This window comes from Carassius auratus, unplaced genomic scaffold (genome assembly GCF_003368295.1).
Source record: "Carassius auratus strain Wakin unplaced genomic scaffold, ASM336829v1 scaf_tig00018315, whole genome shotgun sequence".
Lineage (NCBI taxonomy): Eukaryota > Metazoa > Chordata > Actinopteri > Cypriniformes > Cyprinidae > Carassius > Carassius auratus.
Genome location: NW_020524877.1, coordinates 9,510 through 33,835, shown reverse-complemented (window position 1 = coordinate 33,835; position 24,326 = coordinate 9,510). Strand labels below are relative to the sequence as shown.

At 37.4% G+C, this 24,326-nt stretch overlaps 1 protein-coding gene across 1 annotated transcript; it reads right to left on the bottom strand.

Annotated features, from left to right (window-relative positions):
* Positions 1-805: 805 nt before the first annotated feature.
* Positions 806-22,987, bottom strand: LOC113076014 (usherin-like). The gene is made up of 11 exons (XM_026248662.1): positions 22,849-22,987; positions 14,994-15,224; positions 10,337-10,467; positions 7,328-7,454; positions 6,778-6,879; positions 6,511-6,699; positions 6,279-6,409; positions 5,696-5,972; positions 5,140-5,343; positions 2,938-3,018; positions 806-987 (listed from the first exon to the last, which is right to left on the bottom strand). Exons 2-11 carry the CDS (start codon positions 15,181-15,183, stop codon positions 806-808), a joined length of 1,614 nt encoding a protein of 537 aa, XP_026104447.1. The 5' UTR covers positions 15,184-15,224; positions 22,849-22,987.
* Positions 22,988-24,326: the final 1,339 nt, after the last annotated feature.

The following is a 24,326-nucleotide window of genomic DNA, read 5'->3' as shown; positions in this document are numbered from 1 at the left end:
AATGAAAGTGAATGGAGACCAGTGACTGTCATGCTCTAAAAAGAACAAAAAAAGTTCTGAAGTCCATAAAACTTGTGCACTTTATTCTGAGTCTTCTGAAGCCACATGACGTTCCTCACTGTGAGCAAACTAAAATTAAACACTTTTTTTACTTTTTCACTGAAAATATTGATATATAGTCCTGGTCAAAGTTGATTTAAATTGTATAAAACAGCTTGGACATTCTTTCACCCCTTGTTAAAAAGTGTGCATGATTATCTTTAAAATTTGGAAGGTTTCGAAAGATATGGGGCTGAAACAAAAAGATTGTAGTGAATGTTACAGACATAATTCACCATTGTTAAGTGTAGTTCTGTACACTGTGTTCTGCATAACTGTTCAGGGATCGTGGTCCCTTTAAATGATCAGAATGCATGATGACGTAACACGCCGGTCAGCGCCATTATTCTGTTATTCTGTTTTTGCTTAGAAATAAACGACACACGCATTCGTGTGCTCAAAGTGAGAAGTTGTCTCTTGCAAATTACTGCAATTTCCACAAGATGATATTTCCATTTTTGGATACATTATTCCTATAAAGTGTTTTCGAAATTTTGCACAGGTTATAAAATAATAGCAAATTCAAAATCAAATGGTTATTTTCCCTTCAAATTCATGACATCATTAAGAATTAACCTGATCACTTCATGTTAAGTATGCTTTCAAGCTATTAAAATGGCCCTGGGGTAACTGAGACCCCTAACCAAACATGAGGGTTAAAAGGTGTCAAAGCCAAGCTCCAGGTGGATGGTATGAACCTTACCTGTCAGGTGCTGAGAGTCGGGGAAGGTGGCGCTGATGGGGGCGAGGAGGGACGGTCCCGGCTGTATGCTTTCAGTACGTACTTCTCAATTACACCTCTGACCTCCGCCGGCTCCTCCCAGCTCACCTCCACGCTGGAACCATTTACACTCCCAACTCTGGAGGGAGGCAGCACACTTTGTGGAACTGTATAGGAAATAATAGGTGAGAGAGACATGTGGAGAAGCAAAGCAGGAAAAAGAGAGAGCAAAAGAGGCAAAGTAAGGGGGAGGAGAGGAATGAGAGTGTGAGAATCCAGTTGGGAAGGAAAGAAAGTGTGTGTCAGGCCAAAGAAAAGCAGCACACACATTCCTCACTTTTAATGGACACAGTAAATCATATCTAACTATTAGCATAAATACAATTTATTAGAGTTATAACTTTTTCAGCATTGATTTAATATGACTGTACATGCAGCATTCATTCTGGGCTACGTTTTCATGCCCATCAAGCAATGGCTTGCTTTCTCTCCAGGATTCCCATTTTAGGAGGTATAAATAAAACAGTCAAACATATGCAGAAATGCAACAAGCATCATTTACGATGCGTCACAGACTACAGAATCTCTTTAACCCTCATTAATACAGTCAAAACAAGCCAGACAGCAGATGTGCGTGATACAGTGTGATCACTGAAATGCTGTTCTGACCTATAATGCGGTGTGTACACATTTAAGTAGGAAATCTTTGTGATTCATGATCTACAAATGTGAACTGTGAAAGTGAAAGTAAAATGTGCAACTATACAGAGAGTGGAAATTTAAAATTAAATCAAAATTTACCCTATTTACTTTCTTAATGGGTATGTTACTTCAAAGAAAATACATATCTTCTTAATCTTTATTCAAAATGCATTAAATTACATAAATGAAATGGGTGGCAAATGGCAATTTACTTTGACTTTAAGGTGCATTGTAGTAAATGTCAAATACATGTATGTCATAAAAAAACACACATTTATAATCATTTAAATGTGTTTATACATAAACTGAAGCCATATTTCATAGCCCAATGTAGCTTGCAAAGTCTACTGTTTTATATGCGCATAAGTAATATGCATGATTAAATAAAATATTTAACCATCATTTGACATATCTGAGCCTTTTTGTCTCAAGGACACCACCACTTCTCTCTCCCTCTCTCCCAGACAGCATCTTCATCTGTAATAAGGCAGTGTGTGATGCACGCTCTTACCAAGAACTTCGCGATAAGCTAATCTTCAAGCACATCTCATCTCCTTGACTGCTACATATATTGTGCAGATAAGAATAAAATGGGTTGGCCTTAAAACTATGACACAAACAAATAGCAGTATGGAGCCTGTAGTACTGGCTAAGTTGTAGGCCTTTTTTGTCTCAGTTGAAGGAGTAAGAGTGTTTGTGCTCAGTATAAATTACTGTAAAGTACAAATAGTAGCCAGACTTTAATGTTTTGGGACCATAAACTGTACTTTATGTATTTACCTAAATACATATAACATTACTGTAAATTATCGTTCAAAAGATTGGCGTCGATAAGATTGTTTTAAGTTTCTGTAAGAAGTCTCTTATGTTCACCAGGTCTGAATATATTGTATTTGTTTACAAATACAGTAAAAGCAGTAATACTGTGAAATATTATTTTTACAATTTAAAATAACTTTACTATTTGAATCCTTTTTTAATGCAATTTATTCCTGTGATGGCAAAGCTGAATTTTCAGCAACCATTACTCCCGTCTTCAAGTGTCACATGATCCTTCAGAAATCATTATAATATGCTGATTTGGATTCATTATCAATGTTGATTATGTGAATATATTTTTTAAGGCAAGTGCGTACATCAGACCATAGGATTTTTCCAGTGAGAACCAAAGCCTAACTGCTGAGTTTTGACTGCCTATTGCAGGCATAGGCAACTCCAGTCCTGGAGGGCCACTATCCTGCAGAGTTTAGCTTTAGCCCTCATAAAAACTCACCTGACTGTATCTATCTAGTAACCCCGAAAACACTGATTGCCTTGTTCAGATGTGTTTAATTAGGGTTGGAGCTAAACTCTGCAGGGTAGTGGCCCTCCAGGACCGGAGTTGGCTATCCCTGGCCTATTGGAATCTCTTCTACCTGTTTCTCCACTGCGCCCCCGCTGCCATGGCCCGGCTGTCCAACCTCCTTCTCCTGATGCCATTACTCTGTACAAATACTCTGTACACAAAGAGAAAAAACTATTTAAAAAGAAATGTGCTTTCTCTATACTGTTCAGTATATATATATATATATAATATATATATATATATATATATATATATATATATATATATATATATATATATATATATATATATATATATATATATATACATACATATGTGTGTGTGTGTGTGTTTGTGGTGATGTAATCAGCCATCATAGGGTTAATTCCTAAATATGGTGTTCCGTGAGTATAACAAAAGACACGACAGACACCTAAGGGGTGGTGCTATTCCGGGTCATGATGTCATCATGGGGCGCCAGTTTAGGTTCAGGAGCGTGGTTGAACACGGAGTGAACGCTTATTATGGCGAATCGTTTTATTAGCATGTCCTTGAGTGCACTCTGCAGTTTGAGTTATTTACCGCTGTGGTACAAGGCATGGAAATGTTGCAGAAGGCTTAGTAGACTTTGGAGGCTTTGAAGACTCAGTCGGCCCGTGCTACTTCCTGTAACCCTTATCTGTGTGTCACACTGAACGACTACGGGTGGATTGGATGGTGTTTCACTTACAGGTCATTGTTCGAACTGTGCAGTTTTGTGAACTGGTATGTGAATTCTAATTTGACAGTGTGTCGGTCTCCACCTGGTGCAAGGCGACGTCCGAGTTGATTAAGACACGCGTCGGTGTACAGCCTGCCAGGATACATCTAAATTGGTACTGTGACGCTGTTCCTCGGTTGGTGGACTGCGGATGGGGGTGGGATAATCTTACAGTGACGAACATCTATGGGTGTCACCCCTTATGTTTGGATGTTATGAATAATGTTTGGGTTTTGTACTTTTCTGTTTGTGATTTTTGGTTTATCTGTTTGTCAAGAAGTAAAATAAAGACAGGCATCTTTTGGTCAGCGTGATTTTATGCTTCATTGTGTTTTTGTCTTTCCCTTCATAATCTGGGGTACCCATGGTTCCTGTAGCCTTCTGGGTGTGGTGGTGGCTTGATTGATAGTTTGTAGTGTTCACAACGGGTGGAGTGTTGTGAGAGAGCACGAGTGGTAGCTGTGATCTGATAGTCAGGATACATTTTCTGAAGTGGTAAGTGTTTGTGTGATGTGTGACTTATACTATTTTTCTTTTATGATTTATTATTACTGATCGTGTCGTATTTTATTAAATGGTGTTCTTCGGAATAAACTGTTTTGTATTATCATTGTTGTCTGTTGTCTGACTACGTATCTGCGTGCTTTGTGTATCTGGACAATCTGTGTGTTCCCAGATTTTTCGGGTGCGTAGTCGGACTTAACCTAAAATATAGCAGTAATGCCACATTCTAGTGACTGTGGGGGCCATTTTAGTACAGTGAAATCATTGTCATGTTCAAGAAACCAATTTGAAATGATTCAAGCTTTGTGACATGGTGCACTATACTGCTGGAAGTAGCCATCAGAGGATGGGTACATGGTGGTCATAAAGGGATGGACATGGTCAGAAACAATGCTCAGGTAGGCCGTGGCATTTAAACGATGCCCAATTGGCACTAAGTGTGCCAAGAAAAAACATCCCCCACACCATTACACCACCACCACCAGCCTGCACAGTGGTAACAAGGCATGATGGATCCATGTTCTCATTCTGTTTACGCCAAATTCTGACTCTACCATCAGAATGTCTCAACAGAAATCGAGACTCAACAGGCTCATGGATTTTTTCACTGAATGTTAATACGTAACCCCGATCACAGTAAGTCTATTGTGGGAACACAAACTGTTTCTTGCTTCATCTCCATTACTCTTAAGAGAGGTGACTCGGCTACATTTGTCTGTGTGTATTATCTAAATGCAGTTCTCAACAGTTTTGCTGATGAAGGGGAGAGCAGTTGCTGTTCTAGATATGACCTCTCCGTGCCCCTGGTGTCGCGTCTGCACCCATTGCTGGGCTGGACATTTTCTGTTGTTCTTCTGTTTGGTCTTTACAATAACAAACCCCAAGCAGAAAGGACAAATCAGGCCAAACATTCGCCTGAGAGAGACACAAGACAGGCAACGTGAGGCCAAAATAGCTGCGGGTCAATGAGGCTTGGCTACCGTGCTGGTGGGGATGTGCTTGCGAAAAGGGGTCGGATGCTGCTTTTACCCGTGAAGGGCTGCAGTGTCAGGTCCTCTGCACTCCTGTCTCTGCCCGTGTACACCAGAATGGAGTCATTTCCCCTGCAGTTAACGCTGGTGTCAGCTGACAGGCATCCATCCAGATTGACTCTGACAGCACTGCTGGACACGGCCGCCAAGCTTACGACAGGCCCACGTGCGAATCTAACATCCCTGATGCAGCCGCCAAAACCTGCAGCGTAGCACAGAAGAGGATGAAAGAGAGACAGAGACAGAAGAGACAAAGGGAGAAAGATATTTAAGTTACATTCTGAATTGGCCGGATTTAGTAAACTCCTGATAGATTGAGTACATTTTGAGAAAGATTTTATCAGATCTATATATTTTGAAAACCACCATAATTCTGTAACTATAATGACTCAAATAGTTTACTGCAGAAATAATAATGAACAATCCAAGATTGAAAACAGAGCTTGCACTCAAGTCAGAGAAATATATCAGAGGGCACTTCCAACTTTATTTTTTTGGTTATTTATAGAAGTTTTCAGGATAATAAACCTTCAAATAAACAGCAAGTGACTCACTGTGCAGAAGGCTGTGTTTGTTCAGGGCTGGGTGCTTCACTCCTGGTGGGACTCCCCCTAGATAGAGTGGAGAGCTGATGGTCAGAGGGCCACCTATGCCCTTCCTGTCCTGTTCATATACGCCATTGAGGCCAGCACTCGCTAACAGGCCTCTCTTCAGCACATTTAAAGTGTTCCAGCCCCCATCACAGTAGGACAGGCCAACCCATACGCTCAACTCTGCCGTCTGTTCACCCCAACGCAACACCCAGAAAAGAACTCCACCCTGCAGCTCCGCCTGGATGTCATGAGGACACAAACAACAGTTACAAGGATGTTTTGGGACATTGCACAAATGTATTTCTGTATATATTGTTGATTAAATTATTTAATTTCACTAAATCAGATATCATACTGAGGTGGTACCTCAACAGCAAGAAAAGTGCCATAACTAGTTAGAAATCATGAAATCTAAATGTATACAATTTAAATACATTTAATATGATTTTTTTTTTATTGCAGAATTTTGGTTATTAATTATTAATAATATATATTAAGTGCCAGTAGACTGATATCCTTAATGTTTAGATTTAAGCAAACTTACCAAAATGAAATCTTTCCCATCTATATCATAAGCGAACAACAGCATTGCATTTAGCTGATCAGTTTTGAACTCAAATGATATTTCAAAATAATCTCCTCCAGCGAATATTTCAGGCATGACCTTCAGAAAACCTGAATATTAAAAAAGATGAAAGAAATACACTCTTAGAAAATTTCTACATCAACATTACAAATTATCAGACCATGTTAAAGAAGACTAAAGCAGGGCATACCATGTCCTAGGAAGTACGCCCCATCTTCAGAGACAGCAGGACAGCCCTCCCAACTTTCATAGGTCTCATGTTTTTCAAGTGCTGAGTCCCAGTCCAGAGGCTCCCATGCATCAGTAGTGCCACTGGATTTCTGCACCATCACGTCTCTCAAACACCCAGCAAACCCCTGCTGCACCAGCTTGGCTTGACCTGTATACACATAACAAGCCCTTGCAACTCTTTGTAGATACACTGACACTGTCAATCAGATTTTAGGAAATAAACTACCAGTGTCTTCTCTAAGAATGGTGAAATTCTCTGGAATCCCTCCTATGAAGACACCCGTGTTCTGACCAATGATGGTGTTCCCACTTGTGGCTGATGCTGATCCTGTTGGAGGAAAAAAAAATATTTTGAGACTGTTCCTGGATGATCTAATAATCAGAGCAGGGCACAGCAGTATTCTAACAACTTTACTGTTATATTCTAATGGTTTCAGTTGGTGCTCCAGTGCAGATAAAGTCATATTACTCCAAAAGAGTGACTGAGATTAAGCAATCCTCCCTCAAGTTGGAAAAATCCCGAGACCGCTTTGAGACAGGAAGCGGGAGACTCCGCTCCACACCTCCAGTCTTAATTGAAATGCAAGTTCAGGAAAGGAGAGGCTTCTTTGGCCTAATTATTCTAATCACACAATGAATGGCAACAATTAACCTTGATAATTCCTTTGCTTGAAATCTGTTCAAGTCGGGGGCTTTACAGGCACTGAATAACCGAACAGGACAGAAATGAGGGTGTGTGGCTGGCCTATGAATATCATATGCGTTTGCGTCATTACCGCTGTATTGATTGTCGACAATGATTGTTCCCATGGCCTGTTTCCTGGTAGCAATCAGATGGTGCCACTGGTTGTCATTATAGCGTCTACCTCCATCGTTGTGAGGGCTGAGGGCCACAGCTGAGGCCTAGCATCAAACGATGAGGGTTAATCACTCGCTCATCATGAACACATCAAAACACAACACACACACACACACACACAAGTAAACATTCAACTCCACAGTCAGCATTAAAACGAGTTTCAAGCTCAATAAAAGTGCAGTGTCACTAGATGTAACAGGTAGGCACATTTAGTTGATAAATATTGTCACACTGACATATACCTAAAGCTAACTTTGACCATTGACGCTGCAATATCTGAGATTACAGAGGAGAAGTTGGAAAACCAGCACCAGAATCTCTCTTGGCACAGAACTATAGCCGCTGTGGAATTCTGCCCGGAGATAGGACATTCCCCAAAGCAGTAAATTTCAGGGGCTGGCACCATCAACATAAGATGGGGTTATTGTCCTGCTAAAATATGACATCATTCAGGTTCATACACTTAACAGCCTGACTGAGTGCTCTCCAGTGAAAGCACCGAGACACAAAGTATCGCATCTCCTCTTTGTGATGAAGATTTAATGATCAAATCAATATCTGTGTGGATGCTGAGGGAAGTCAGCCCTGTGATATGCTTACTGCAAAGAGCAGGAGAGAGAGAGAGAGAGAGAGAGAAGGAGGAGAAGAAACAGCTTTAGGGAGAAGTCAGGACAGAGACAACACTGCATTCCTATCCCTCCTCCCTTTGAAAGTATTCAGTGGAGCTTCTTTACGATGGGAGATCAATTCTGCCACAGCAACTAAAAGCCTTTCTGAATAAAATCGTCTGCCAGCAGTTTAACAGTTAACTTTAATTATTCCTGACCAAAGTGTGTTGCCTGAATTAATGTTTAATTTAGATTTTTTTTAAAAATGCAATAAAATCATATCAGTCGTGTTAAGTGAGAGGCAGACCTGTTCAATGAAAAAAATGCATTGAGGGGGGAAAAGTAGTATTAACAATTTTCATAATTTGTTTATTCTTCTTCTTCCTATTATTATTATTATTATTATTGTTTTATTTTTAGCATTATCATCACTTTTTATTTTTAATACCCCTTTTTTTTCATCCTGTGAAAGTCAACCTGTGGCCCCATTGGACATTGCTGATAACCCTCAGTGAGCCCCAGAACCACTTCTTTAAAATGATCAGATTCACAACAGAAATGATTGTCAATACTTTTGAAGATACTGAAAATTCTCCCTTTAACTATAAAAACTAACGGTCAATGGAAAACAGTGAGCAAGGCACAAAGAAATTACGTACTAACACTCCAAAAAGTTAATTAAATATCTGTTCCACAACTGTACTATGGAAGCTGCTATAGGTTTTGGTGATGTAGTGTGAGCCATTAACATAGTGAGCAGCGTACTCTTGCTTAATAGCCCTTGAGTTTGTTTAAGATGAAATGGGCGCTGTCCATGTTACTAATGCAACTAATCATGCCCATGGGCTTTTGAGAGACGTTCTCTCCTCACTGTGCCTGGAAACCACTCATCAGTCGCTTATATCTGAGACATTGGGAAAAAACAGCATAATTTGTGACAGCCTTTACAGGAACTAAATACGCTTTCATAAGACAGTGTTTCATAAAATGCTCATTAATTTCATCATTAGAAAGAGTGTGTGGGGAAGCATACCAGTTCCCTGTGTCATGCTCAATTAGCATCCCATGGTGCTAATCCCATTAGAATTGTTGAATTCGTTAATGGGGGAACTAATGGGCATGCTATCAGGGGACATTAATTGGGCATGACACCACGTTTAGTTATAATTATCAAAATGTGTTTACGAATGCAAAACCGGCAATATTCAGCAATGGCACTTATTGGTGGGGAGTTTCTCGGACACTAATGTGAAATCATCTTTCATGATTGCTTTCATCATCAGAGCAATAGACTCAACCCTGCATGCTAGTTCTGCAGTGTGCATAATTAGCATGCTATTGCTATTCCCACTCATTGTCTGTGGTTAACAAGTTAATTGGTCCCAAACAGTCTTTTAGCTGAAAAACTTGATAGTTCTTCCATCAAAATGCACAAATTTCTGTCTAAAGCAGGTATCAAAGTAGATATAAAAATTCTGACTGATATGATGTTGTCCATTATTTATGTTATTACAAGGGATGGGTAAATCAATTCTGCAGTACTGATATATTGATACTCACAAGCTACTTATAGCAGTATAACGGTATAAAAGTATAACAGTTTCCAAAGCTACTTATAGCAGTATAAAAGTATAAAAGTATAACAGTTTACACAAAAGCAACTTATTTGGTGTAAATGCCTTGAAAATATCAACATTAAAACGTGGGTTTCTGCATCACTTTAAAATGTTTTCTGTAGCACTTTATTTTACAGTCCTGTTTCCCATGTACATACTATGTACTTATTATAGTAATTACAATAACTATGTAATAACTAGGTACTAACCCTAACCCTAACCCTAACCCTTACCCCATGTAGTTACATTGAATTACCAAAACTTTCTTAGATAAATACACTGTAAGTACACTATAAGTACATGTTAGTACACATACTGTAAAATAAAGTGCAATATAAATCGCAATATTACATTTAAACTAAATTAAAATCAGTCATTGTAAATGTACTGTGCAATGTGAAAAATGATTTGCTAAATAATTGCTTAAGACTACATTTATCAGTGATAATACATTTTTAGAGTCTTTAAACTTTGACTGAAAATGTAATCTAACTATAAAATGCGAACATGAGCATGCACTATTAAATATTAAATATCAACTGATATCATTAAATGAAATCGCTAATGTCAGTCGATAAACAATACAGTACTGATATATAATACATGCCTGCCTGATGTAGAGGTCGGGATCTATTACATTTGAAGGTTTGAAGCCTTTTTGTAGCATAAACAAACACACAGCGGTTCATGACAATGATGTACCTGAGGGTCAAAGAGGAAGTATGGACGGCCGTTGTGTATTTGCAGAGCGACATACTCCTCCTGTTCTCCAGGGGAAACTGCAAATAGCAATAGCCCCTCCTCGACGCGTGTCCGGAAACTCAGCTGCAGGCCTGGAGAGACAGTCAATGCATGTTGCATATTAATCAACTGCTTTAATCGACAAAGTACTGTACAAAAAAACATTGTAAAGCTGCATAAAAGCATGTCAAAATGCATAAACAAAGCAAAAATTACATTTATAAGAATGCAAGGCAAAAGCCAAGATAAAAATGCCTAGAAGTGTGAGAAACTGTTCTATAAGATTTTAGTGTGAATGTGTTTGAGTGTGTAATGCCTGTGAGAACAAAACATTGAGTGGTGCCTGAGCAGATCTACCCTCTAAACACTTTATCCTAACCACATTTCACCATCTGACCTAAAATCAGACATAAAAAAACACCTTTGAAGTGATATCCCTCTTCAAAATAAATTAATTAAAATGTTGAGGACTGTGACTACAAACCCACTCAAATACAGACTGCTTAGATGAAAAAGATTACACTTAATCTATCTTTGAATCTCCGGTGGATTGAAGGGGTTGTAAGTCTGGCTGACCTCATGTAGAGCAGCAAGATGTTTCTTCAGGCTTCAGATATATAAAACTGATACAAGGATTATACCATCCGAATATCAACCCTACAGGACTGACTCTATATGCTGGATTCAACTGGTAAAACTATTATATATTACATATGAAATGATTAAAGTGACAGTGAAGACATAAGACAATGTTGCAAAAGATTTCTACTTCAAATAAGCGCATATTGTTTGTATTTTACATGCATCAAAGAATCCTGAAAAAAAGTATAACAGTTTCCACAAAAATATAGAGCTGTTTTTGTCATTTTTACCATTTCTGGCATTTATAACAATATTGATAATGTTTCTTGAGCACCAAATAAGAATATCTAAACAATTTCAATTTCTTAGAACAATTTCTGTCTAAAAAAGACAACAGTAGTGTGTGTGTGTGTGTGTATATATATATATATATATATATATATATATATATATATATATATATATATATATATATATATATATATATATATATATATATATAAAATGTGCCAAAAGTCACAAAAAAATTATTTACATGTATAAACTGCATAGTGTTATAATTCCTTACATATATATAGCACTTTTCTGGGCACTCAAAGCACTTTATATAGAAGAGGGGAATCTCCTCAACCACCATCAGTATTACAAGTGTGGTGGGTAGAAATATGTTATTTATATACTGTACATACCTTATATTGGCTAAAATAAAATGTGTATAATTTTTTTAAACCCTCATTAAAAATGTATTTGAAATGTGAATGTCTGAATTATTATACTATTGTTATTCAATCACATATTTACCATGACAAATATATGGTTGACTTTATCATGGGGATAGAACACTTTAATCTAGCCCTCAAGAAGGTGTTAAGAACACAGAGAGATCTTGTCTCATGCTGACCAGACAGTCTCAGTCCTCGCAGGGAAGAACCTGGATCAGAAGTTATAGTTTCAGCAGAGCAGATCTCTCTGGGGTGATCAGCTATGTTTTTGACAAGTACTTCATATCCATCAGAACGTCTGGTCCATTACAGGAGAGGGAACATGGAGGCTAAAGGGACATCTGTGGGATTTGAGATCCCAGAGGAGCAGTGTGGTGCTGTACGCACTGACAGGCTGGTCCAGAAAAGCTGTGGTCATGTGCAGGGCTGGTCTGAGGGAGCTGATGAGGAATGAGATTCACCTCTGTGGGTCTCAAGACTAACGCTAAGACATGGAAAAAACGTGAAGCACTTTTACATGAGGACTGCATCAGCACTTTAGGACACAGGGTAATGTACCCACCAAATATGGAGACTATACATATTACTATCATTATTCCAAATTCTACGTTTATTGAATTATTTTGTGTGAACAATAAAAAAAAAAAAAAAATGAAGCAACAATATATTTGGCATCTGGTGGATAATGGGAATTGATGGGAACATGTTCATCCCAAAATATTTGCATCTTCCCCAAAAAAAAAAAAAAAAACATTATATCAGCTATAAGTAAAACAAACATGGCTATTTTGATTTAATCTGCTTAGTACGTAACCTAAATAACTTCAGTCATGTTAGTATTATTGCGGCATTAATCAAGTTGTTGCGTATTAATGAGTTTTCAGGAAATGCTAATTACTGTCATAGATTCTGCAGCACCCCATTAGATATACAAATTACAGAATTAAAGAGCCAGGGCTTTTTCATGATTAATCTTTAAATGGGGAAAACTAATGATGTCTGTACATACAGTAGTTTCCCTCTGCTTTCCACTGACTGAAGCCATTTGACAATCAATCCAATTAATTAAGGAACATAATTTGTATCATTTAACATTTTGTGCTACAATAGCATGTAGTCTTTGAAAATTGCTTCATTGCTCCCATTTTGGGAAACTGTACATTTATTCACAGCCAATGGAGAAATGAAAATAGACGGACTTGAAAAGAAAGAAATAAGTAAAATATATGAATACTACAGACAATGGGCAAACCAGACAAGCCTGAAATAAAGTAAAATAAAATAAAATAAAATAAAATGTTCTGATATGATTTTCACTGGTACTTTAACACACACACATTTTACATAAACAGAAAAAAGAACACAATATATGCAGCTATATTTCACTGACGATCAAAACTCAAGTCAATTCACCTCAACTTTATTACATTTTTAATTTAATTTTACTGAAGTCATTTCAAGCATAAGATTAGATGACCATTGATTTTGCTTCATTTATTGCTTTGGCTATACATTTCAATACTGTACAAAGTATTTGTCCCTGAGCATGCTATTTGTTCATCGCTTTTTGCTGTTGTCATTATGCCTCATTTCAGCCATTGAGCTTTTCGGTCCGATGTATCCAGTTCTCGAAGTTCAATAAAGCTTATTTTCAGCAGGGACATCTTTGTGTTTTGGGGTAGTGCATCACAGAAATCAACAACACAAGCATTTGAAATAAAACTGGAAATAAAATCAGATGAACTAAAGGTGTGGAAAGTGTAAAAAGAAAAGTTGGCTAAAAGGGGTGTTGACGTTCTGGTTTGTTCTTTGAGTTCCCTCATTAGTTGGTAGCCATTTATAATCCCAGCAGGCCCAAGGACGAGCTCACCACTTTGACTGCGGCCATTGATCAATTAGGGAGTGAGCTGAACTCAACTCAGGGCTTGATTTATAAAGATTTATCCGTTTGTCATTATTTAAGGAAAAAAAACTGGAAATTGCAGTGCTAAATGTTAATAGAGTTAGAGGGGGAAATGGCCATTTATTTCCTGAAATTGCAAGGTCACAAAGGGTCACCCATTTATATGCACGCTCTTTAAGGAGGCAATTTAATGTCCCCAACTTCTTAGGGATGATCTACTAATTGCCTCGTTTTATTATAAATAAAGTCAAATTTCCAAGATATCTTACAAAAAAGTGCTCGTGACATGACATGGTTTCATGTTCGTTTGTGGATTAGGCAGCACAGAGAGACTGGGGAATGGAGAAGTGAAAATGGCATAAACCTTGCATAAAGCACTTCTACACCGCACATTCTCACCAGTGAATCACTTTTCATGCTAAAGAATTTACCACATAGCACAAAAAAACTAAAAAACAACAACAACTCATAAACTTTATTCTCATGTCACTCAGAAGAGGTCATCTGATGTTTGCCTCCTCTGTCACATCACACCGACCATTCTGATAACGTAAAGCAATGCCTTCCGATCTTTTAACGCAATTAAAGCGCAAGTAATCTAAACAAATGGCAAGCTGAAGGATTTTTGCATTAGTAGATGAACCGGAACCTGTATTAATTTGAAACTCAATTCCCCAATTATGTTTGTAAACAAAAGTATAATTGCCCTTTGTCTTATCATGGAAGTCATTAATACATCAGTATGGAGAAGAGTGAGGAAAGCAGTGAGTGATGAATTAAGAATGTTTAGGGTGTAGCGATGGGGTTGGAGTGGACACATAAACATTTTAAAATGCTTTCGGAGAGGAAAGAAAAGTTAGTTTGGAACCAACACAAATCAATACAAATGTCAAGATTCAAGATCAAGTTTACATTTAGTCATAATGGTAATAATTGCTCATTCTGTTTTAAACTACATAACTGTAAATTAGCACCAGCCTGAAACAGGCACTTGTATGATTCCACATAATGGGCACACATACATGTAAATTGTCCCTGGAAGTCTTATTGTGCATTATTAGTGTAGCAATCAACATTTATTGAATGGTTTTCTGGCAGCTGATCATATTCAATAATAATTGTTTAAGTTGAACAACAATTTATGCATTATTTGACAATAAATGTCATAAATTCCAAATCACATCAACTAAAATTTTCACATTTAACTTTGTTTGGTGAAATGTCAAGTTTGAAATTGAATGTTTGAACGTGGGCAAAAATCTTCCCACGTAGATTTTGCATCATTTTTTTCTGAGTGAATATCTGAACTCTCCTGAAAATACACCATATTATGTAAATAAAATGGGTACTGATCTGCATTTAATGATCAATCATGCATTTTGAGGCACATAGAGACGTTGAGATCCCGTACCTGTGAAGTCAGTGTTGACAGGCAAAGCAGAGCTGGGAAACCTGAAGTAGCCATTCCCTGTAAAGCGTCTCCCCCTTATAACCCGACCCTGGGTGTCAGACAAAGACACATCCGTCCGCTCCACATGGTACAGAGGTGGAGGCCCGTTAAGTTCCGCAGGGGCATCCCAGGAAACCTTCATCACTGTCATATTCAGCGGCCTTAATTTAGGGGTGCTCAGACCTGCAGGAGCTATCATAACAGAAAAGAGGAAAGTATATAGAGATATGAGAAAGAAAAAAAGAGATGTGCATTTATAGTCATCGTTCAGTTTCATGCATGCTGCTGTAATGATCTAATGGGGCTCTCATGTAGGCTGAGAGGAGGTAAATTACTTCGGCCTGACACATCCTCTGTGCATTTAGCCCACTCTGCCTGTCAGGACGTCCACACCAGCAGTGCTAATAAAAACCCTCTATAGGGAATGGACGTGTTGTCTTCCAAGGCCCATCACGGCACACAAGTCATAATTTATACTCAATCAATAGCTCTTGGGTCTATATAATTGAAACTCTGATATCATTTCAAATCCCTCCCGCTGATTTAATAGGATTTGTGTGAAGTCTCGCTGGACATTTATCATTTTTGCCTTAAAACATAAGGCTGTAAAAATGAAGTGTGACTGACATGGCTTCATGTGCCCTTAAGTACTACAAAGTAAGTGATTATTCATGAAGAGTCTCCAGGTGGTGGAAACTCGTTAAAGGGACAGTTCACCCAACAATGAAGATAATTCTGTCATCATTTACACAATCAGCAATTTGTGAATAAATTGTTCCTTTAATAGCATCTTTTTAATTAATCAATTATTCCAGTTCAGGAAACTTGGCCACAAAGGTTTGAGATGACATGAGGGCAAGTAAATGATAGCAGAGTTTTCATTATTGAGTTTTAATATTTTTCCAGTAAAATTCTAAACAAAATTAAAACACAGTAGCGCAGCTTGGTTAAGAAATTTATATTTTTCAAATCAGTGTATTTAATGTTGTGACATGGCTCACAGGCTCAGCAAAAAGGTTAATATTGTCTTCATCATATTATTGACTAAGTCAAAGACAGACATGTCTAGCACCAATTACAGCCTGGCTTGAGTGTTTTCTGTATTTATACAACCTGACATTTTCCGTGGAACTAAAATACTTATTTCTGTAACAGGAAAATGATTGATTTATGCATAATTGTCTAACTCTCTCAGATTGGGGGGTGGATATATGCACACCATATTTCGAATCAATGAAGTGTACAGGCGGGGTACACTTGCTCAGCTTGTCTTTATGGATGTAATATACATAAAACATTACCATCAACTCTTGATTAGCTGTTCACATTTCAACAAGATCAATAATGGCAGTGTGCTTCTTGTTTAAAATGCTACAGGCTTATGTCCTCATCAGAGAGGGCAAGTACTCTCAAATGAGAATTATGGCTCCTTTTACATAGAAAAAGGAGAAGCCTTTTGGAGGAATTAATGAATATTCGAACTTTTTTTTAGCAGTCTAATGTAAAATATATACATGTGTGTGTGTGTGTGTGTGTGTGTGTGTTATTTTACATTATACTGCTAAAAATATTTTCAACAAATATTCATTATATATATATATATATATATATATATATATATATATATATATATATATATATATATATATATATATATATATATATATATATATAGATATAGATATATATATATATATATATATATATATATGTATATATATATATATATATATATATAGATATATATATATATATATATATATAGAGAGAGAGAGAGAGAGAGAGAGAGAGAGAGAGAGAGATAGAGAGACAGAGAGAGAATAATAAAATTATCTTAAAATGAATCTGACAGCGCTATAAATTGTGGATTTTATGCATTTGAACCAATCACTGCAGCTTGCCAACCAACAATTAAATGGATTGTGTACAGTGATTTTGAATAGTTACTCTCTTGCTATGCTGATCTTTGTCACATACTGCCTCGTTAATTAATGTTATTTTCATTGATTATATGAAACCAAAACCTTGACGGTTAACAGGAGCAAAATATCAAATATTGTGTTTGCTGAGATCTTTCTGGTCTGTTTAATGAAAACTGCAGTGCATAGCAAAGCTAAATAAAAAACAATTAAATATTGCCTTAATGTGAAATTAAAGACAAAATCTGAAACAAACTGTTTATTTTGACTACTGTGTTCTATATCAATGAGAAATATACATTTACAGATGAACCAGTCTGCTATGAAGTTGGTGAGTGGGTATAGAAAAGAATCACCACCTTTTAAAACAATCCCATTTTATTTTACAGCCTGATATGAAGACGTTCACAGTTTTTGTTTTATCCAGCTGTATTTACTCAGTGCAGCTTATAACATCGAAAACGAAACATACACCAACTAGGTCAAAAAAAAAAAAAAAAACGAGTTGGAAAAAGGACCACCCCCTCGTATCAGTATTTCATCAAACCACCTTTTGCTTTAATTACAGCCTTTAGTCTGTTGGTATATGTCTCTATTAACTTAGCACATCTAGACATTGCAATATTTGCCCACTCTTAAGTTCGGTTAAATTTGATGGTGACCGTTTGTGGACTGCAGTTTTCAAGTCTGCGCTCTGACTAGGCCATGCAAGGACATTCAACTTTTTTACGAACGATTGTGTGGTCAGTTTTGCTGTGTGCTTTGAGGCATTGTCATGTTGGAAGGTAAGCCTTCTTCCTATTGACAACTTTCTGGCAGAGGGCAGCAGATTCTCCTCAAGAATTTGATGGTCTTTTTCAATGACCACTCTTTGTCATAAATTCCTGCAACTGCTTCAGAGTTGCTGTAGGCCTCTTGGTCGCCTCTCTGACCAGTTTCCTCCTGGTTCTTTCATCCAGTTTGGAGTGACGTTCTGATCCAGGGATGGTCTGTGTTGTGCCAAATACCTTCCACTTCTTGAAAATAGACTTCACTGTGCTTCTAATCATTGATTAAGTCTTTAAACATTTCTGTATCCTTCTCCTGACTTGTGCCTGAACTTGTGCCTGACCACAACTTTATCCCGGAGTTCTTTTGACAGTGCCTTGCCATCCCAAGGACTAAAATGTTCCAAGAAAGCTCTTTTCATGCTGAGCTGATCAAACTGATCACGGCTGATCGCATCTGAAAGTCAAATGGCTTTGTGTGCCATTGAGAATATGAGTAGCTACACCTGATTAAGTTTACGATTCATTTTTAGGAGAGGGGTGATCCTTTTTCCAGCTCAGTGATCCTTTTTTTGTTTTGTTTTTGTTACATCTTTCATCTGGATGCTATAAGTTACACTGAGTAAATGCAGCTGGATAAAACAAAAACTGTGTCCATCTTTATTTCAAGCTGCAAAGCAACAAAATGTGATTATTTTTAAGAAGGGGTGATGCTTTTCTATTCTCACTGTATAAATAACTTAAGTGTCTTGTTCATTTGAGTGGTGTGCTATTTTAAAGCAATTTGATGTCATTCCACTCAGAGAAAGCAGATGCTGACTTCTCAGTTTGAACAGATGGTAATTCTGTCTAATAGTGCATTGATGTAATAGTGATGTGCATTGTGTATACAGACAGTCATAAAACGGAGGTAAGGCTCAAATAAATTGCAATCATCAACATTAAATCCTGGCAGAGAAGTGGGTGAAAACAAGGCTTGAGGGAGACATAGTCTTGAGAGGTCCAGACAACAGGTTGTGCTGTGTTAGTCAGCGTGCTGTTTGTTCAGACATACAGGAGGTGTGCAAGGGCATTAAAGGTACAAGATATTGTAAGAGATTTGCTGTAAAATATCCAAAAACTACTAGGCTAGTGTTATATATTTTGTCCAGCTGGTAACTAACAATATCTCTCATTTATTGAACATAATTTCCGTTTACCGTCTGCCGCTGGTTCTGTTGACAAGGACAGCTTCCGTAAAGGTAAGCGTATGGGCCAACCAAACGACCCAAGAAAAGTTTAGGACAATATCAATATCGGTGTTGCATTTTCTAAATGGAGAGAGCTTCGCGACAAACTTCAACTAGAAAGAGATGCAGATCTCGCTAGTGCTTTACTCGACAGGTAAGTTGTTTTGATGCGTATCTTTACAGAAAACGTATGCTATTATAACGGTCAACAAGATTAGTATTATGGTGCATACACGGCAAATGCAGGGTTATCGCGTCTCTAGACCCATGCGAGGAAGTGTCTGATCCATAGTCTGTTCACGTCTTTGCATTGACTTTGTATGTAATCTACTCGCGCAAATCGTTGAACTCGCGGTTGCTATGTATGCCAATTATTGTGTTAGAAAACAACAAATCCCATCATTCCACGCTTCCTCTTAGCATCTTCAAACCACGCGATTGTTATTGTTTTGGTAGTGCGCCTTTTAGTGGCAGGTCCTACAACACGTACCTTTAAGAGCAGCTTGTGTGGAAGCAGAATTGTAATGAATTACAAATTTATCTTAAGTGGTCATAAAATGAGCTTTCATATGAAAAACAAACAAACAAAAAAAAGCAGCACAATTGTATTAAAACACACACATACAATGAAACGGAAGCACAATTCCATTCAAACATCAACAAAAATCAAAGCAAATATTTATGTCCTTAAGTATAACAACTGATACCCTATGCTGACAAAAACACTTCAGTAATAACCATATAAATGGAAGCAAAGCATTAAAACTCTCCAACCATGTAGAAGAGCCGATGACATCGGCAGCTCCATCGGCTGCAGCATTCTGAGCTGACCATATGTTACAGCGGCGCTGCAAGCCTGACCGATTCATGCCCATCACATTCCACTCTATCAATTAAAGGCCCTTGAAGGCTGCATGATTTGTGCCCCTGTTATTAAACCCTGCTAATTCATCCTACTTACATATTCCTTATAAATCTCCGGGAATGTGCAGTGATTCATGGCAATCGGGGAGAGCGCTACGGCACATTTTTCTCCTTGTAATTAACAGTAAATTGTTTTTACTGCCGCACAATGAATTTCTCAGCTTGGGCCACAAATGAAGTAGTACGAAACGGAGTGAAGAATCCTGACTGAGGGGTTGGTTTAACTCATTAAGTCATCACGTGAGCTGATGTATAGGCAAAATAAAGGCAAAGGAGAAAAACTGAAGTGGGAAATGAGGCTGGGCATTGTCAGGATGTATATTGCCATCCTGTACAATTAAGAAAAGGACAAATCTGCAAAGGCTAGCTGAGAATACATATACAGGGTAAGATGAGCCAGTTTCATGTATTTTATAAATCATATTCTAATACAAGGGTTTTTAACTGCCTAATACAAGATTTTGCATAATGCAGTGGTTCCTAACCTTTTTCAACTCACTGCCCATACAGCCAAACACATATGTTTGCACGGCCCACTGCAAAAGAAAAAACGAACTGACCCCACTATTGTTGGATTAATAACTTAGTACTCAGAAGCTAGATTGTTAACCGTATTAATTGAATAAACAGGTGTTGAAATAGATTTGTTATACATTATAAAGGTTCACTCCGTCTGCAGTGCGTATACAGTATGTGGATGCGGTCAGCAGCGAGAGTGCATTATTGTAACGCGAAAGCACATATCTCTGTTTGCCCGCAGATTTCCCTTGCTCTGTCACAAAACCAGACGTGTTTACTGAGAGTGCATCACTTAAAACGTGTCTCCTCTCACTTAAACTGTGTCCTGTGCACTCACAACTCTCTCTATGCTCGTGTGCTAGATATTAATTATTTTCGCACGTTTTTATTTCTTAGCCTTGTGCATTGTGAACGCTCTGATCCGTTAACATGGGCTCGGAAAAAAGGCGCATCACAGACAATGTGTGAACCTGGAGTTAGGCACATGCCCAGTTAGTTCTGTTCTCACGCTTGGCTCGCTGCATTCTGATTGGATCGGATAGCATACTGCTGGAGATCAGGGCCACGGAAAATCTTGATACAAAGGGATTTAGAATTCGTGCATGCTCACATAAAATCGTGATTTTATGACAATTTCGATTAATCACACAGCCCTAGAATGAACTGTCAATGAACAGAAAATAACTCGGGCTGGCACCGCTCAGAAAAACGGGAAAACCAGATCCTGGCAGAGCTCGGCATCTTGTAGACAGTCAGCGGGGCAAGCAGTCAGGAGGCAACATGTTGACAGCCATTTATGTTGACCGTTAACAGCCATTTATGCATGTTTGAATTTCTTGTTCTGTAGCATATGCAGCAAAAATATCTAAGATAAATTGGTGGTTTATTCTTAAACCAATCAGAGAGCTTGAATAGTGAAAGCATATTTACAGTTTAATATTTATTTTTTGTTATTTAACTATATATATGAAATTATGTTATGACTTAGACATTTTTACACACATTAACATTATTATTATTTCTTTTAAAAGTAATTGGCGGCCCACCTGAAAACCACTGGCCTAACGTTTAATCTATGTGTTATGCTGCAGGATGCTTGTAAATGCACACTATTTATGCATTTACAAATTCAGTAATTCAATTAAGTTTAGATCACCTATCATTGCTAAACATATGAAGTTGACTGTAATACTGATAAGCGTTTGATCTTAAAGGGTTAGTTCATCCAAAAATGAAAATTATGTAATTAATGTCTCACCTTTGTGTCGTTCCAAACCCGTAAGACCTCCGTTCATCTTCGGAACACTGTTTAAGATATTTTAGATTTAGTCAGAGAGCTTTCTGTCCCTCCCTTGAAAGTGTATGTACGGTAGACTGCCAATGTCCAGAAAGGTAATAAAAACATCTTCAAAGTAGTCCATGTGACATTAGAGGGTCAGTTAGAATTTGTTGAAGCATCGAAAATACATTTTTTAACATTGTCTCCTCTTCCAGGTCTGTTGTGAGTGTGACTGCTGTGATAGTTGACGTATGACACTGCTGACTTATAATTTAATTTTTTGGGTGAACTAACCCAACTGTTTTTAAACAATGTATTTTGTACATTTTTGTTACTGTGTAAAATCTGGATCCTCAAAGCAAAAATGTTAATTATATTTTATATATGAGTAAAAGATAGAATCTATAGACACTTTATAAAAGGTGGCAGCAAGAGTGAGAAAAAAGAGTCAGAAAGAGAAAAAAAACAGACAGAGAGAAAGAAAAAAAGCCTGATAAAAAATAAAATGGTGTTCTTGATGAAACACTTGCAGAAATTGGGCAAGGAATGAACCTTCCTTCCTCTGACTGGATGGCTGTTCAAAATTCATCAATTTTAAAGTAAGAAAATAATAGCGATAACCTGAGAGTGAATCTAAAATAGCTTTAGTTTGTATTCCTTTGAGATAAAATACTTCCTCTCTCAATTGAGAGCAGGGCAGACCATATGTGCTCCAGTTCACTGATGGGTTTACATACACAATTAAAGGTGGTCTGTCCCGGCCTTCACTGAGGGAGACCTATTCAACAAACTGACTATGAGCAATGACAGACACTTTCCATTAAAAGCACTTCATTAATATTAACATAAGAATTAACACCTTTTCAGATTTTTCTCCTTTTAACGACAACATATATCAGAGGACTCAAAGCGTAATTGGATGTTGAGCGCTCACACACACATACTGTGTGTGTACACCATTATAAACCGTTAATTTTTTTAAAGTAGAACAGATTAGTTCATATAGTTTGGTTTGGATCTTGTATCAGGGGGGATGTAGCATTGCTGAAAGATCATTTTAAATCAAACAGTCAACATCTGAACATAAATAAGAATGAAGCAAATCCGCTGCAAAGATTCAGAACGGAGACCTGTGACCTGTATGGTACACCGGATGAAGATTATAGGAATGGTACTGACCGGAAGGCAGAGTCCGGCCTGATGCAGGTGGACTGCTCACACAGCCCTGTCTGTTGCACACAGTTACAGTAAAACTGTACTCCTCATAGGCCTTCAGTCCTCCTGCTGTGTAACTCCGCTCCTGTGCTGATCGACTGTACAGCACCTTAAACATACAAACACACATACAACACTGAGTATAGTTTCAAATATATAGAAATAGATATAGATAAACACAGCACTAACATTTGCAAGCACACAATTACACACTTACTGTAAAAATGATCTGAAACAGTATTTAGGCACTTAAACGAAGACCCAACGTCTATTTGTTAACATTTCAACCATGGTGCTCACTGAAATACTTCAGAGAGTTCATGTAATGTGCTTTTATTGTTTTACACCATACATCATTATAATTCATACTGTAGTTTCACTTCCAAAAAACTATACATTTGATTATATTTTACGTATAATGTGATGAATTACATAAAATGTGATGTTAAATCAATTTACAATTTTACATATTCTGACTTTAGCATTTCCATAGCATTTTTCCTTTAAAATGTATTTGTTTTTAGGTAAGCTATTTATTTAAAAGGACAAACTTTTTAGTGGTGATATACAGTACAAGCATTGGTGTATATACTGTTTGCACCTTTTCACTGAAATTTTATCAGAATAAACTATAAGACACCGTTTGAAACATCAGTTTGCTAAATAAATTGGTTTTCCCAATCGTCCAAAGTAAAGAGAGGAAGAATCTAGAAAAGCATGTTTGATTATTTCCTCATATTGCTCAGCTGTATAATAAGGCAGAATAACCCAATGTAGCATTTAGAAAAGATGTTTTGAAAACAGCGGAATAGTACTTAGTACATCCAAGAATTCAGCAACTTATCATACCAATGGGAGTTCTTACAACCGCTAATAAGAAGTAGACATGTAGACATGCACTGCACAGAACACACTTTCAGAACTTTCAATACCTGCCTGACCTGACATATTTATTAAAAACATTCATATCTGCAGGTTACTGATTGAAAACATCACCAATGCTAACATACACTTATCCAACTAATTAAAATCTAAGATAATGAAATCCAATTAAAAAGAGGATTGTTCAGGAAAAGTAATCAAAAAAAAAACATCCTTGAAACATTTGCCACAAAGACAGGAAAGATGATCCTGATATGGAAAACAGTGCTTTAAATACAGACTAACTTGGGGGTGATGGCACTACTTTAACCTTTAAAGGTTTGCTACCCGAACGAAGAAAAAAACACAACAAAGATTCACATGAGTAATAGAGGAGACCTTTTTGGACAGTTTAGCCCACGCCACATGCATACTGGGACACAAGGCACAAGTTATGGAAATATAAATCTGGGAAAAAAATGAAGGTTACTGGGGACAAAAAAATACCCCCTTTTCATTTCAGTGGAAACATATTAATGAAAGTGAGAAAAAAGTTGAAAAACTGGAGCAATAGGAAGTGT